Below are 17366 nucleotides of genomic sequence, written 5' to 3' on the forward strand. Positions count from 1 at the left end.
ACCATCATATACTGTCTATACACACCATCATATACTGTCTATACACACCATCATATACTGTCTATACACACCATCATATACTGTCCATACTGTCTATACACACCACCATATACTGTCCATACTGTCTATACACACCACCATATACTGTCCATACTGTCTATACAAACCATCATATACTGTCCATACTGTCTATACAAACCATCATATACTGCCCATACTGTCTATACAAACCATCATATACTGTCTATACACACCACCATATACTTCCCATACTGTCTATACACACCATTCTATATTGTCCATACTGTCTATACAAACCATCATATACTGTCCATACTGTCTATACACACCATCATATACTGTCCATACTGTCTATACACACCATCATATACTGTCTATACACACCATCATATACTGTCTATACAAACCATCATATACTGTCCATACTGTCTATACAAACCATCATATACTGTCTATACACACCATCATATACTGTCTATACAAACCATCATATACTGTCCATACTGTCTATACACACCATCATATACTGTCTATACACACCATCATACACTGTCCATACTGTCTATACACACCATAATATACTGTCCATACTGTCTATACACTACCATATACTGTCCATACTGTCTATACACACCACCATATACTGTCCATACTGTCTATACACACCATCATATACTGTCCATACTGTCTATACAAACCATCATATACTGTCCATACTGTCTATACAAACCATCATATACTGTCCATACTGTCTATACAAACCATCATATACTGTCCATACTGTCCATACACACCATCATATACTGCCCATACTGTCTATACACACCATCATATACTGTCCATACTGTCTATACACACCATCATATACTGTCCATACTGTCTATACAAACCATCATATACTGTCCATACTGTCGATACAAACCATCATATACTGTCTATACACACCATCATATACTGTCCATACTGTCTATACACACCATCATATACTGTCCATACTGTCTATACACACCATCATATACTGTCCATACTGTCTATACAAACCATCATATACTGTCCATACTGTCTATACACACCATCATATACTGTCTATACACACCATCATATACTGTCCATACTGTCTATACACACCACCATATACTGTCTATACACACCATCATATACTGTCCATACTGTCTATACACACCATCATATACTGTCTATACACACCATCATATACTGTCCATACTGTCTATACACACCATTCTATATTGTCCATACTGTCTATACACACCATCATATACTGTCCATACTGTCTATACACACCATCATATACTGTCTGTACACACACCATCATATACTTTTCATACTTAGATTCCAGACTCTGAAATTGCTCATTCTGATATTTCTTAATTCCTTTCTTTTTATTTAGTGGATTTGTGTGTATTGTTTTGCATTTTTAGGTATTACTGCACTGTTGGAGCTAGACGCATAAGCATTTAGCTGCACCTGTGATAACATCTGAAAAATGTGTATGCGACCAATCAAATTTGATTTTGTGATGTCTGGTTTAGTCTACATGGCTTTGAACAGCCTGGATGTTTTTGGGAGGACTGTATTGATGTGGACAGGGGACCACTGTGACTGACGAGACAGACCTCCCCTGATACTTGGCATACACGGCTAGGCTACACATACAACTACTAGCTGGTAATGACATTCTGCGTACTATGGAAAATGCTTTTACTGCCCAGGCCAGTTAAGACCCTTTTCTTAAGAGATTTAATAGGGACAATATACACTGAGTGTACAAAACATTAGGAACACCTGCTCTTTCCATGACATGGACTGACCAGGGGAATCCAGCTGAAAGCTATGATCCCTTACTGATGTCACCTGTTAAATCCACTTCAATCAGTATAGCGCCTTGAGACAATAGAGATATGGATTGTGTATGTGTGCCATTCAGAGAGTGAATTGGCAAGACAAACGATTGAAGTGCCTTTGAACAGGGTATAGTAGTAGGTGCTTGGTGCACCGGTTTGAGTGTGTTAAGAACTGCAACACTGCTGGGTTTTTCCTGCTCAACACTTTCCCATGTGTATCAAAAATGGTCCACCAGCCACTGTGGGAAGCATTGGAGTCAACATGGGCCAGCATCCTTGTGGAATGCTTTCGACAACTTGTAGTCCATGTCCTGACAGATTGAGGCTGTGCTGAGGGCTGAAAGGGTGAAACTCAATATTAGGAAGGTGTTATTTTTGTACACTCGGTGTATATGTAAAATCTTAGCTGTAATTCTCAGTAATAGTCTGATTATTGATTGTTGTAGTTAAAACTACGACACCAAAAATATATCAACAGACTAATAAAATAGTTTAATTCTGTCTATTTGCCTACAGTATCTATTATCTAAACAATTCAAAGAATATCATAAAATGGAAAATACCTCCCTTTGACCAACTGTGGCTTTGGGCGGAGACGGTACTCACGTTCACCTCAGTGCCTTCAGACAATAAATACAGTAAAAATATAGTTTGAATAGAAAATAAAAGTAATTGCTTACTGTTAGTAAAATGGCCTTATTCAGGGCTGAACAACTCGGAACCCTCTGAACAATCTGAACATTGTCTTTTAGAATTGTCAGAGTCATAATAAACAGGGGCGTTATGCACCATAAATCTGAGAGGGCACAAAATAAGTGCGTATGGCTGGGGGTTGGTGAAGTTGGAGAATTTTGAACCCCTGAAACAGATTTTTCCTGCAATCTAGAGCCATAATCCATATGCTTACCTCGATATAAAAAGATGTACAGTATATCTAAGCATACCTCTTGACCTGTCTGTATCCTCCTGATGGGTGGTTATTTTTATAAACTAAATACACTTCTCTGCTAAAATCTGTGTAACAGATTGAAAGGAATTTGAGTCTTATTCAGTACATTTAGTTTAAAAAAGAATAGTAATCTGTACATGTAGGTAGGGGTAAAGTGACTATGCATAGCTAATAAACAGCAAGGGGGGGGTTAATGTAAGTAGTCCGGTTGGCCATTTAATTAATTTTTCAGCAGTCTTACGGCTTGGGGTTAGAAACTGTTAAAGCATTTTGGTCCCGTTTGCCATGCAGTAGCAGAGAGAACAGTCTATGACTTGGGTGACTGGAGTCTTTGACAATTTTTGGGATCTCTCTCTGTTACCCCCTAGTATATAGGTCCTGGATGGCAGGAAGCTTGGCCCCAGTGATGTACTGGGCCGTACGCACTACCCTCTGTAGCACCTTACGGTCAGATGCCGAGCAGTTGCCATACCAGGAGATTATGCAACCGGTCAGCTGTAGAACTTTGAGGATCTGGGGACCCATGCCAAATCTTTTCAGTCTCCTGAGGGGGAAAAGGTGTTGTCGTGCCCTCTTCACAACTGTCTTGGTGTGTTTGGACCATGATAGTTCGTTGGTGATGTGGACACCAAGGAACTTGAAACTCTTGACATGCTCCACTACAGCCCCGTCGATGTTAATTGGGGCCTGTTCTACCGCCCTGCATTTTCCTGTACTCCAAGATCAGCTCCTTTGTCTTGCTCACATTAAGGGAGATGTTCCTCACTATAGGCTGTCTCATCGTTGTCGGTGATCAGGCCTAACACTGTTTTGTCGTCAGCAAACTTAATGATGGTGTTGGAGTCGTGCTTGGCCACGCAGTCATGGGTGAACAGGGAGTTAAAGAGGGGACTAAGCACACACCCCTGAGGGGCCCAAGTTTTGAGGATCAGCGTGGCACATGTGTTGTTGCCACCCTTACCACCTGGGGGGTGGCCCGTCAGGAAGTCCAGGATCCAGTTGCACAGGGCGGTGTTTAGTCCCAGTATCCTTAGCTCAGTGATGAGATTTGTGGGCACTATGGTGTTGAACGCTGAGCTGTATGAACAGCATTCTTACATAGGTGTTCCTTTTGTCCAGGTGGGAAAGGGCAGTGTAGAGTGCAATTGAGATTGCGTTATCTGTGGATCTGTTGGGGCGGTATGCAAATTGGAGTGGGTCTAGGATTCCCGGGATGATGGTTTTGATGTGAGCCATGACCAGCCTTTCAAAGCATTTCATGGCTACCAACGTCAGTGCTAAAAAGCGGTAATAATTTAGGCAGGTTACCTTTGCTTCCTTGGGCACAGGGACTATGGTGGTCTGCTTGAAATATGTAGGTATTACAGACTCGGTCAGGGAGAGGTTGAAAACGTCAGTGAAGACACTTCCCAGTTGGCCCGCGCATGCTTTGAGTACACGTCCTGGTAATCCGTCTGACCCTGCGGCTTTGTTAATGTTGACCTGTTTTAAGGTCTTGCTCACCTCGGCTACGGAGAGCGTGATCACACACAGTCGTCCGGAACAGCTGGTGCTCTCATACATGCTTCATTGTTGCTTGCCTCTAAGTGATCATAAAAGGGCATTTAGCTCATCTGGTAGCTAGCTATTCTAATTTGATTGATAGCCTGAAATGGCTTTTTGGTAGATAGTTATGAGGTTAGGCGATTAGGAACCTATCTGGGCTAGATAAATACCAACTTCATACAATTGCTAGGTGGCTAGTAGTATTATGAGAAACAACAACAACATTATCATTAAAAAAAAGGACAAATCTGAGGGGGCACTTGCCCTGTGCCCCCCTTGGGCATGACGCCTCTGATAATGAATGTAGTATTTTCAGCCCAAGATGAGTCATGTAGGGGACAGTAAGGACGTAGGGGTACAGAGTACAGAGTACAGAGTACAGAGTCTGTGGTTCAGGTGGTATGGCAGAATAAAGCAGAGAGAAGAGAAAATAAGAGAAGAAGAGTTCATGTAGAGCATACGGGTACGGTGGGTACAGAGTACAGTACAGTGTGTTTCAGGTAGTTTGGCAGAGAGGAAAGTGACGGAAAGCAGAGAAGAAAGGAGTTCATTCAGACAGTGATAAGGGTTGTTGACCTTGAGCCAGTAAACAGGGATTACCTGTGCAGTGCCAGTCTATCTGTTATGATGTGTGGGTGTACTGTATGAAGTGAGGTCTCTCACGTGTGTCACACGACATGAGATTTGTTGGTTCAAACTATAAATGACATGATACTTGAAATCAGAGCCTCTCCAGATGACACATTACTTGTCTGGTGAAAAAAGCTGGCGCCATGACAGTGATCATTTTAATGACTTATTTTGTTGGATAGCAATTATACAGCAATAAATACTACATACCAGCAACACAACAAAAAGTTGGTATTTTTCTGACACACAGGGGCGGCAGTTCAGTTATTGCCTACTGCCATGAATAGCCCCTAAGAATCAAATTAACAAAAGGATAGAGTAATATGGGGTGTCTTCATACACGCCATTATTCACACGCCATTATTCACACCACATTATTCACACGCCATGATTCACACGCCATTATTCACACGCCATTATTCACACGCCATTATTCACACGCCATTATTCACACCACATTAATCCCACGCCATTATTCACACGCCATTATTCACACACCATTATTCACACACCATTATTCACACACCATTATTCACACACCATTATTCACACGCCATTATTCACACATCATTATTCACACATCATTATTCACACGCCATTATTCACACGCCATTATTCACACGCCATTATTCACACCCCATTATTCACACGCCATTATTCACACGCCATTATTCACACGCCATTATTCACACCACATTATTCACACGCCATTATTCACACACCATTATTCACACACCATTATTCACACACCATTATTCACACGCCATTATTCACACATCATTATTCACACATCATTATTCACACGCCATTATTCACACGCCATTATTCACACGCCATTATTCACACGCCATTATTCACACGCCATTATTCACACGCCATTATTCACACCACATTATTCACACGCCATTATTCACACGCCATTATTCACACACCATTATTCACACGCCATTATTCACACCACATTATTCACACGCCATTATTCACACGCCATTATTCACACGCCATTATTCACACCACATTATTCACACCACATTATTCACACGCCATTATTCACACGCCATTATTCACACGCCATTATTCACACCACATTATTCACACGCCATTATTCACACGCCATTATTCACACGCCATTATTCACACGCCATTATTCACACGCCATTATTCACACCACATTATTCACACCACATTATTCACACCACATTATTCACACGCCATTATTCACACGCCATTATTCACACGCCATTATTCACACGCCATTATTCACACCACATTATTCACACACCATTATTCACACGCCATTATTCACACGCCATTATTCACACGCCATTATTCACACGCCATTATTCACACACCATTATTCACACACCATTATTCACACACCATTATTCACACACCATTATTCACACGCCATTATTCACACATCATTATTCACACGCCATTATTCACACCCCATTATTCACACATCATTATTCACACACCATTATTCACACGTCATTATTCACACGCCATTATTCACACGCCATTATTCACACGCCATTATTCACACATTATTCACGCCATTATTCACACGCCATTATTCACACGCCATTATTCACACCACATTATTCACATTCCACGCCATTATTCACACGCCATTATTCACACGCCATTATTCACACGCCATTATTCATTATTCACGCCATTATTCACACGCCATTATTCATTATTCACACCACATTATTCATTCACGCCATTATTCACACGCCATTATTCACACGCCATTATTCACACCACATTATTCACATGCCATTATTCACACCACATTATTCACACGCCATTATTCACACGCCATTATTCACACCACATTATTCACACGCCATTATTCACACGCCATTATTCACACATCATTATTCACACACCATTATTCACACATCATTATTCACACCACATTATTCACACGCCATGATTCACACGCCATTATTCACACGCCATTATTCACACGCCATTATTCACACCACATTATTCACACGCCATTATTCACACGCCATTATTCACACACCATTATTCACACACCATTATTCACACACCATTATTCACACACCATTATTCACACGCCATTATTCACACATCATTATTCACACGCCATTATTCACACGCCATTATTCACACGCCATTATTCACACACCATTATTCACACACCATTATTCACACACCATTATTCACACATCATTATTCACACATCATTATTCACACGCCATTATTCACACGCCATTATTCACACACCATTATTCACACGCCATTATTCACACGCCATTATTCACACACCATTATTCACACGCCATTATTCACACACCATTATTCACACACCATTATTCACACGCCATTATTCACACATCATTATTCACACGCCATTATTCACACCCCATTATTCACACATCATTATTCACACGCCATTATTCACACGCCATTATTCACACGCCATTATTCACACGCCATTATTCACACACCATTATTCACACACTATTATTCACACACCATTATTCACACACCATTATTCACACACCATTATTCACACACCATTATTCACACGCCATTATTCACACACCATTATTCACACACCATTATTCACACACCATTATTCACACACCATTATTCACACGCCATTATTCACACGCCATTATTCACACGCCATTATTCACACACCATTATTCACACACCATTATTCACACACCATTATTCACACACCATTATTCGCACACCATTTCAGTTTAAGTCAATGTATCTCAGTTGACTGGTTGTGTCTATTGTTACCATATATCAACGTGAAGCAACTCCCTGCAGTTAGAATGTGCTGCATACTTTAGTGAACACAAGTAAACATCACTGTCCTCCTGGAGATGACAACCATGTGTGCAACAATAAATTCCACCATTATTATGTTCCTCCCCTAGACCTCTCACACATAAACATTCCCACACATACACAACGCACACAATAAAGCATGTGCATGTACTTAGATACATTTAGTCACACACATAGTCTTTTTGCCTCTTGGAGGAACTAGACTCATTATTTTTCAACTCTTTGTTCTGTGTTTAATGAGTTTCTCAGACTGTCTGTTCTTTAGTTGTGTTTTTCAAACATTCTTTACTTAGTCCGACCCTGAGAGCACAAAACACCATAACAGTCAGTGTATCGTCTGACTAGTGTCCCTCACAGTCAATTATTGCTGTGTGCTCTATAACTCTTTGTGTAGCTGGCCTTGTCCTAGATCGGTGTGTGAACTGGTCCTAGATCAGTTGGAATACAGCAGTGCCAAAGCTGGAACTCAGTACCAGTTCATCCGTTTAGAGCTGGTCTGTTGCGTTTACTGGTCATAAATCAGTTGAAAATACACCATGTTCCAAGGTGATAACTTTAAGTGTAAAGTAAGCCTACAGTATGGGACTGACGTTGTGCATTGCCAGATTGCAGTGGCGCTAACTCTGTACCAGGTGTGTGTATGTGGGAGAACTGTTTGCATTTTCAGCTGTATTGCTAACAGGCCCTTTCTCAGTTATAGCTCTAACTCAGTACCAGGTAGAGTCTTTATGGCTGGTGCTTCGTTGATACAGTAGTATGACTGTGGGTCAGTGTGTAGGCTACAGTACTCACCATGGGCCTGAGCTGCTGAGCTGTGGGAGTACCCCAGGGCCAGCAGGGCTGTCTCCACCAGCTGGTTGAAGAGGATATCTTTCCTGACCAGGACAAACTCAGCATGCTCCTCTCTGTGTCCCTCCTTCCTCTCCACCTCCTCACGCTCTCGTTCACGCTGCATCCCTCCGTCAGGCCCTGCCTGCTCTACCACACAGAACACTGGGATCATCAGACCTGGAGGAGAGGAGAGGAGAGGAGAGGAGAGGAGAGAGGAGAGAGAGAGAGAGAGAGAGAGAGAGAGAGAGAGAGAGAGAGAGAGAGAGAGAGAGAGAGAGAGAGAGAGAGAGAGAGAGAGTAAAGAGAAATTGACGAGAACGTTAGTAAATCTTATGCTAAGAAGGTGAAATATTATTTATTATATCTAATTAGGTCTGCATGGAATACTTTATATATATATTATAGGGGAAGTTCATTTGAAATGTGCTGATATAAATTCACACGAAACAATCAATGGATCGTTTGAATGGCTGTTTATTCAGTTTTGTAGTATACTTTTGTCTCTTAAATCCTGTTCAAGTAATAGACTGCAGCTAATCTAACGGCAAGGATATTCTTTAGATTAAAGGTGAAATAAACATGGATATGCAAAGACATCATAAAAAGTTAGCAGAGAGAATCACCATTCGAAGTGTCAATATCAATTGATAAGCTTGAGACTGCTTAACTATCTAAGTCATTTACATTGATTGAACGCCACAAGAGTACAGTTGGTGCTTTCTGGATCAAACACTAATACAAGCTATTGTGTCCATGATCAGTTCTTCCATCATTTAAAGTTACACAGAATTCAGTCGACTTGCTATGCAAGTTTCAACGGCTCTACTTTGGACGATTTATCGCAAGGCCTTGTAGATTATTTATAATTGAACTATTTCATGGATTAAGCTGGAGCGTGGTAACCGTTCCCAGAGTGATAATGGTCCACACAATGCCCTCATACTTTTCTGTGTTATTGACTGTATGTTTGTTTATCCCATGTGTAACTCTGTGTTGTTGTTTTTGTCGCACTGCTTTGCTTTATCTTGGCCAGGTCTCAGTTGTAAATGAGAACTTGTTCTCAACTGGCACACCTGGTTAAATAAAGGTTAAATATATATTTTTTAAATAAACAACTGCCCAGAGCCTTCTTTCACATCAGACCTGGCACCGTGACCTGCCCATAGGTCACCAACGTTGGTCGGGCAGTAACACAGACTGTTAAAGATTGCAGTGAGTAGAGGTCAGTAGTTTTTCCTGACCACATCAGCTGACATCTAGGGCTCTTTCGCTCCCAGCATCCAGGCATGATGTTTTTCGCCCCATATTCAATATTGTTTCAACTGCTATGGTTTTCTATGGACCCTCACCCTACTACAATCGTCATGTAGCGCACAGTAGAATGATAACCAGCGACGATTGCTAGTGTTTACAAGTTAACACAATGGTCAACATTTAAAATAATCTAATTCTTAATCTTTCATTATTTTATTTCTTATTTTTAGTACCACTCCCAAAACCCCAACACCACTATCAGATATCACTATTCTTTTGATCCACAACAACCACATGATTCCTCCTTCACCAATATCCCTCTTTTTCCTGAAAGGCTTTTGATTGTAGGCCACCTGTCGACTGGCAATTAATTAAGGCTCTCACAAGAAATGAGGGTCTGAGCATTAGGCAAACTCCCAGCACTAATAATAAGAGTAGGGCAATACCACACGCACACGACGCAGCAGCACCATTAGAGCCTCTCTCTCTCTCTCTCTCTCTCTCCCCCTTGTTTTAATCAGTCAATTCCTATATTTCTATTTCCTCTCCATTAATCATCCCGGCTCCCAGTTCGATGGGCTCTTATGGAGTGAATTACACACTGGAGCTTTGTGCCAATTCAAGTAAGTGAATTTCCCCCAACAGGGAAATATAACTGTCAACACAGAGCAGCTCTAACCAGCTCTCTCTCTCTCTCCCTCTTTCTCTCCTCCCTTGCCAACTCTCCCCCCCCCCCCTCTCTCTCTCCCTCCCTCCCTTCTCCCTCTCTCTCTCCCTCCCTCCCCCCCTCTCTCCCTCCCTCCCTCCCGCCCCCTATCTCTCTCTCCCTCCCCCTCTATCCCTCCCCCCCCCTCTCTCTCTCTCTCTCCCTCCCTCTCCCTCTCTCTCTCTCCCTCCCTCCCCCTCTCTCTCTCCCTCCCTCACCATCTCTCTCCTCTTCCTCCCTCCCCCCTCTCTCTCTCTCTCCCTCCCTCCCCCTTCTCTCTCTCTCCCTTCCCCCTCTCTCTCTCTCCCTCCCTCCCCCTCTCCATATGTATTTCTGGCTGTAACTCTTAGTTTCTGTCTGTGTCTATCACCTTCTTCTTCCTTTCCTCCAGATCTTGTTAATGGTGGGAATGTGAGGGAATGGACATGTGTAATACTTGTATATACCTGAAATATATGCATGTGTGTGATCTATACTGAACAAAAATATTAATATGAGGAAATCAGTCAATTGAAATAAATTCATTAGGACCTAATCTATAGATTTCGCATGACTGGGAATACAGATATGCCTCTGTTGGTTACAGATACCTTAAAAAGAAGGGGCCACACAATGAGCCTCAGGACTCGTTGCGGTATTTTTGTGCATTCAAATTGCTAATCGATAAAATGCACTTGTGTTCGTTGTCCGTAGCTTATGCCTGACCACACCATAACCCCACCACCACCGTGGGGCACTCTGTTCACAATGTTGACATCAGCAAACCGCTCACCCATACAATGCCTTACACAAGGTCTGCGGTAGTGAAGCCGGTTGGGCGTACTGCCAAATTCTCTAAAACAATGATGGAGGCGGCTTATGCTATAGAAATTTACTTTAATTTCTCTGCCAACAGCTCTGGTGGACATTCATGCAGTCAGCATGCCAGTTGCACTCTCCCTCTAAACTTCAGACACCTGTAGCATTGTGTTGTGTGACAAAACGGCACATTTTAAAATGGCCTTTTATTGTTCCCCAGCACAAGGTGCACCTGTGTAATGATCATGCTGTTTAATCAGAATCTTGATATACCACACCTGTCAGGTGGATGGATTATCTTGGAAGGAGAAATGCTCACTAACAGGGATGTGGAGAAATGCTCACTAACAGGGATGTGGAGAAATGCTCACTAACAGGGATGTGGAGAAATGCTCACTAACAGGGATGTGGAGAAATGCTCACTAACAGGAATGTGTAGAAATGCTCACAAACAGGGATGTGGAGAAATGCTCACTAACAGGGATGTGGAGAAATGCTCACTAACAGGAATGTGTAGAAATGCTCACAAACAGGGATGTGGAGAAATGCTCACTAACAGGGATGTGGAGAAATGCTCACTAACAGGAATGTGGAGAAATGCTCACTAACAGGGATGTGGAGAAATGCTCACTAACAGGGATGTGTAGAAATGCTCACTAACAGGGATGTGTAGAAATGCTCACTAACAGGGATGTGGAGAAATGCTCACTAACAGGGATGTGGAGAAATGCTCACTAACAGGGATGTGGAGAAATGCTCACTAACAGGGATGTGGGGAAATGCTCACTAACAGGGATGTGGAGAAATGCTCACTAACAGGGATGTGGAGAAATGCTCACTAACAGGGATGTGGAGAAATGCTCACTAACAGGGATGTGGAGAAATGCTCACTAACAGGGATGTGGAGAAATGCTCACTAACAGGGATGTGGAGAAATGCTCTAACAGGGACTAACAGGGATGTGGAGAAATGCTCACTAACAGGGATGTGGAGAAATGATAACAGGGATGTGAAGAAATGCTCACTAACAGGAATGTGGAGAAATGCTCACTAACAGGGATGTGGAGAATTGCTCACTAACAGGGATGTGGAGAAATGCTCACTAACAGGGATGTGGAGAAATGCTCACTAACAGGGATGTGGAGAAATGCTCACTAACAGGGATGTGGAGAAATGCTCACTAACAGGGATGTGGAGAAATGCTCACTAACAAGGATGTGGAGAAATCTCACTAACAGGGATGTGGAGAAATGCTCACTAACAGGGATGGAGAAATGCTCACTAACAGGGATGTGGAGAAATGCTCACTAACAGGGATGTGGAGAAATGCTCACTAACAGGAATGTGGAGAAATGCTCACTAACAGGGATGTGGAGAAATGCTCACTAACAGGGATGTGGAGAAATGCTCACTAACAGGGATGTGGAGAAATGCTCACTAACAGGGATGTGGAGAAATGCTCACTAACAGGAATGTGTAGAAATGCTCACAAACATGCTCACTGCTCACAAACAGGGATGTGGAGAAATGCTCACTAACAGGGATGTGGAGAAATGCTCACTAACAGGGATGTGGAGAAATGCTCACTAACAGGGATGTGGAGAAATGCTCACACAGGGATGTGTAGAAATGCTCACTAACAGGGATGTGTAGAAATGCTCACTAACAGGGATGTGGTGAAATGCTCACTAACAGGGATGTGGAGAAATGCTCACAGGGATTTGGAGAAAACAGGGATGTGGAGAAATGCTCACTAACAGGGATGTGTAGAAATGCTCACTAACAGGGATGTGGTAGAAATGCTCACTAACAGGGAGGGATGCTCACTAACAGGAATGTGTAGAAATGCTCACAAACAGGGAGAAATGCTCACTAACAGGGATGTGGAGAAATGCTCACTAACAGGCTCACTAACAGGGATGTGGAGAAATGCTCACTAACAGGGATGTGGAGAAATGCTCACTAACAGGGATGTGGAGAAATGCTCACTAACAGGGATGTGTAGAAATGCTCACTAACAGGGATGTGTAGAAATGCTCACTAACAGGGATGTGTAGAAATGCTCACTAACAGGGATGTGGTGAAATGCTCACTAACAGGGATGTGGAGAAATGCTCACTAACAGGGATTTGGAGAAATGCTCACTAACAGGGATGTGGAGAAATGCTCACTAACAGGGATGTGTAGAAATGCTCACTAACAGGGATGTGGTGAAATGCTCACTAACAGGGATGTGGGAAATGCTCATGAATGTGTAGAAATGCTCAAACAGGGATGTGGAGAAATGCTCAACAGGGATGTGGAGAAATGCTCACTAACAGGAATGTGGAGAAATGCTCACTAACAGGGATGTGGAGAAATGCTCACTAACAGGGATGTGGAGAAATGCTCACTAACAGGGATGTGTAGAAATGCTCACTAACAGGGATGTGTAGAAATGCTCACTAACAGGGATGTGGTGAAATGCTCACTAACAGGGATGTGGAGAAATGCTCACTAACAGGGATTTGGAGAAATGCTCACTAACAGGGATGTGGAGAAATGCTCACTAACAGGGGGATGTAACAGGGAGAAATGCTCACTAACAGGGATGTGGAGAAATGCTCACTAACAGGGATGTGGAGAAATGCTCACTAACAGGGATGTGGAGAAATGCTCACTAACAGGGATGGAGAAATGCTCACTAACAGGGATGTGAAGAAATGCTCACTAACAGGGATGTGGAGAAATGCTCACTAACAGGGATGTGGAGAAATGCTCACTAACAGGGATGTGGAGAAATGCTCACTAACAGGGATGTGGAGAAATGCTCACTAACAGGGATGTGGAGAAATGCTCACTAACAGGGATGTGGAGAAATGCTCACTAACAGGGATGTGGAGAAATGCTCACTAACAGGGATGTGGAGAAATGCTCACTAACAGGGATGTGGAGAAATGCTCACTAACAGGGATGTGGAGAAATGCTCACTAACAGGGATGTGGAGAAATGCTCACTAACAGGAATGTGGAGAAATGCTCACTAACAGGGATGTGGAGAAATGCTCACTAACAGGGATGTGGAGAAATGCTCACTAACAGGGATGTGGAGAAATGCTCACTAACAGGGATGTGGAGAAATGCTCACTAACAGGGATGTGGAGAAATGCTCACTAACAGGGATGTGGAGAAATGCTAACTAACAGGGATGTGGAGAAATGCTCACTAACAGGGATGTGAAGAAATGCTCACTAACAGGGATGTGGAGAAATGCTCACTAACAGGGATGTGGAGAAATGCTCACTAACAGGGATGTGGAGAAATGCTCACTAACAGGAATGTGGAGAAATGCTCACTAACAGGGATGTGGAGAAATGCTCACTAACAGGGATGTGGAGAAATGCTCACTAACAGGAATGTGGAGAAATGCTCACTAACAGGGATGTGGAGAAATGCTCACTAACAGGAATGTGTAGAAATGCTCACTAACAGGGATGTGGAGAAATGCTCACTAACAGGGATGTGGAGAAATGCTCACTAACAGGGATGTGGAGAAATGCTCACTAACAGGAATGTGTAGAAATGCTCACTAACAGGGATGTGTAGAAATGCTCACTAACAGGGATGTGGAGAAATGCTCACTAACAGGGATGTGGAGAAATGCTCACTAACAGGGATGTGTAGAAATGCTCACTAACAGGGATGTGGAGAAATGCTCACTAACAGGGATGTGGAGAAATGCTCACTAACAGGGATGTGGAGAAATGCTCACTAACAGGAATGTGGAGAAATGCTCACTAACAGGAATGTGGAGAAATGCTCACTAACAGGGATGTGGAGAAATGCTCACTAACAGGAATGTGGAGAAATGCTCACTAACAGGGATGTGGAGAAATGCTCACTAACAGGGATGTGGAGAAATGCTCACTAACAGGGATGTGGAGAAATGCTCACTAACAGGGATGTGGAGAAATGCTCACTAACAGGGATGTGGAGAAATGCTCACTAACAGGGATGTGGAGAAATGCTCACTAACAGGAATGTGTAGAAATGCTCACTAACAGGGATGTGGAGAAATGCTCACTAACAGGGATGTGGAGAAATGCTCACTAACAGGGATGTGGAGAAATGCTCACTAACAGGAATGTGTAGAAATGCTCACTAACAGGGATGTGTAGAAATGCTCACTAACAGGGATGTGGAGAAATGCTCACTAACAGGGATGTGGAGAAATGCTCACTAACAGGGATGTGTAGAAATGCTCACTAACAGGGATGTGGAGAAATGCTCACTAACAGGGATGTGGAGAACTGCTCACTAACAGGGATGTGGAGAAATGCTCACTAACAGGGATGTGGAGAAATGCTCACTAACAGGGATGTGGAGAAATGCTCACTAACAGGGATGTGGAGAAATGCTCACTAACAGGGATGTGGAGAAATGCTCACTAACAGGGATGTGGAGAAATGCTCACTAACAGGGATGTGGAGAAATGCTCACTAACAGGGATGTGGAGAAATGCTCACTAACAGGGATGTGGAGAAATGCTCACTAACAGGGATGTGGAGAAATGCTCACTAACAGGGATGAAAACACATTTGTGCACAATGTTTTAGAGAAATAATATGTTTATCTGTATAAAATGTTCTGGGATCCTTTATTTCAGCTTATGAAACATGGGACCAGCACTACATGTTGCATTTATATTTATGTTCAGCGTATGAACCTAGACATCTATTAATGTACTGTAAAGCTGAATGTGTGTATACTGTGTGAGTGTTCATAGGCCTACAGTGTGTTTGTGTGAATGCGTTCACCATTACACACCTGAATGTGAGAGTGCTCTATAGAACCTATATGCTGTATGTGACAGTGTGTGTGGCCCAGTCCTCATGGAGGAGACACATTGAGTTTCCTACCTTCGAAGACAACCCCTCATTAAGACGAACCATCCAGTCCAGCTGTTGCCAGGGCAAAGGAAGAGAAGTACCATCTCCCTGTCTCCCCCTTTTCACCCCTACAGTATCACGCTCATCTCCAAGTTTCCTGGCTCCTCTAATATTCTCTATTGTGTGTGTGTGTGTGTGTGTGTGTGTTATATAATCTCACACATACATTAACAATCTTATGTATGCAGTGATCGATAACCTAGAGAGGAGTATAAATCAGCTTTATATAGCCATACTTTATTCAATAACCTCGGTGCTGTATAGTTCCCACGGCACTCTTATGGAACACACTGGATCTACACAGCACAGCCTGGTATGGGATTGAATGGATCCAAACTCAATGCTAAGGATTAGGCTTATTATACAGTCCTATAAAATACTGCAATGGGCCTTGTGAACTCTAGCGTGCATGCCAATGTGGAGTTTAACTAGGGCCAGGAGTGTGTCCAAAACCCTTGTTCTGGTCCTAGTTACCAGAGGGCAAGGGCCACAGAGAGGCAAAGACAAAAGAGAGACTAACTATCAAGGCTGTGAGTGTGGCTGTATCCCGATTCTCCACACTTGCTCACTCCCCATTATAGATTTAAAAAGCATTGGATTGGTGTAAAACATTGGATGGAAGGTAGTTTCTATCAATGTGTACAAGTGCATACGGTGGGTGTGTTTTGGAGCATCCTACCTCCCAGAGGTCTGTGTGGGTGGCCGTTGTGACGTAGGAGGCGTGGCCCAGTGGGGCTCCCATTGAGCTCCAAACGCCCCATCTTCCCTGGTGGGGGTCCACTGAAGTCCGGGCTGCTCCCCCGCCGTTCCCGCTCAGGACTGTCCTGCATGCGGGGGCTCTCCCCGCCACCACGCTCCATCCCCCTCCAACCACCAGGGGGGGCTACTGCCAGAGGGTAAGGGCCTAGAGGGGCACAGACATCAGAGGGTAAGGGCCTAGAGGGGCACAGACATCAGAGGGTAAGGGCCTAGAGGGGCACAGACATCAGAGGGTAAGGGCCT

The 17366-nt window shown here is 43.1% G+C and overlaps 1 protein-coding gene across 1 annotated transcript in view; it reads right to left on the bottom strand.

Annotated features, from left to right (window-relative positions):
- LOC118366657 (DNA-binding protein SATB2-like) overlaps positions 1 to 17366 on the bottom strand; it is an 82333-nt gene that overhangs the window by 39783 nt on the left and 25184 nt on the right. Inside the window, 2 exon segments of the mRNA XM_052493693.1 lie at positions 8641 to 8856; positions 17044 to 17268. Of these exon segments, the coding sequence (XP_052349653.1) occupies positions 8641 to 8856; positions 17044 to 17224 (397 nt within the window). The 5' untranslated portion in view covers positions 17225 to 17268.

The sequence above is a fragment of the Oncorhynchus keta genome, chromosome 34 (genome assembly GCF_023373465.1).
Source record: "Oncorhynchus keta strain PuntledgeMale-10-30-2019 chromosome 34, Oket_V2, whole genome shotgun sequence".
Taxonomy (NCBI): Eukaryota; Metazoa; Chordata; class Actinopteri; order Salmoniformes; family Salmonidae; genus Oncorhynchus; species Oncorhynchus keta.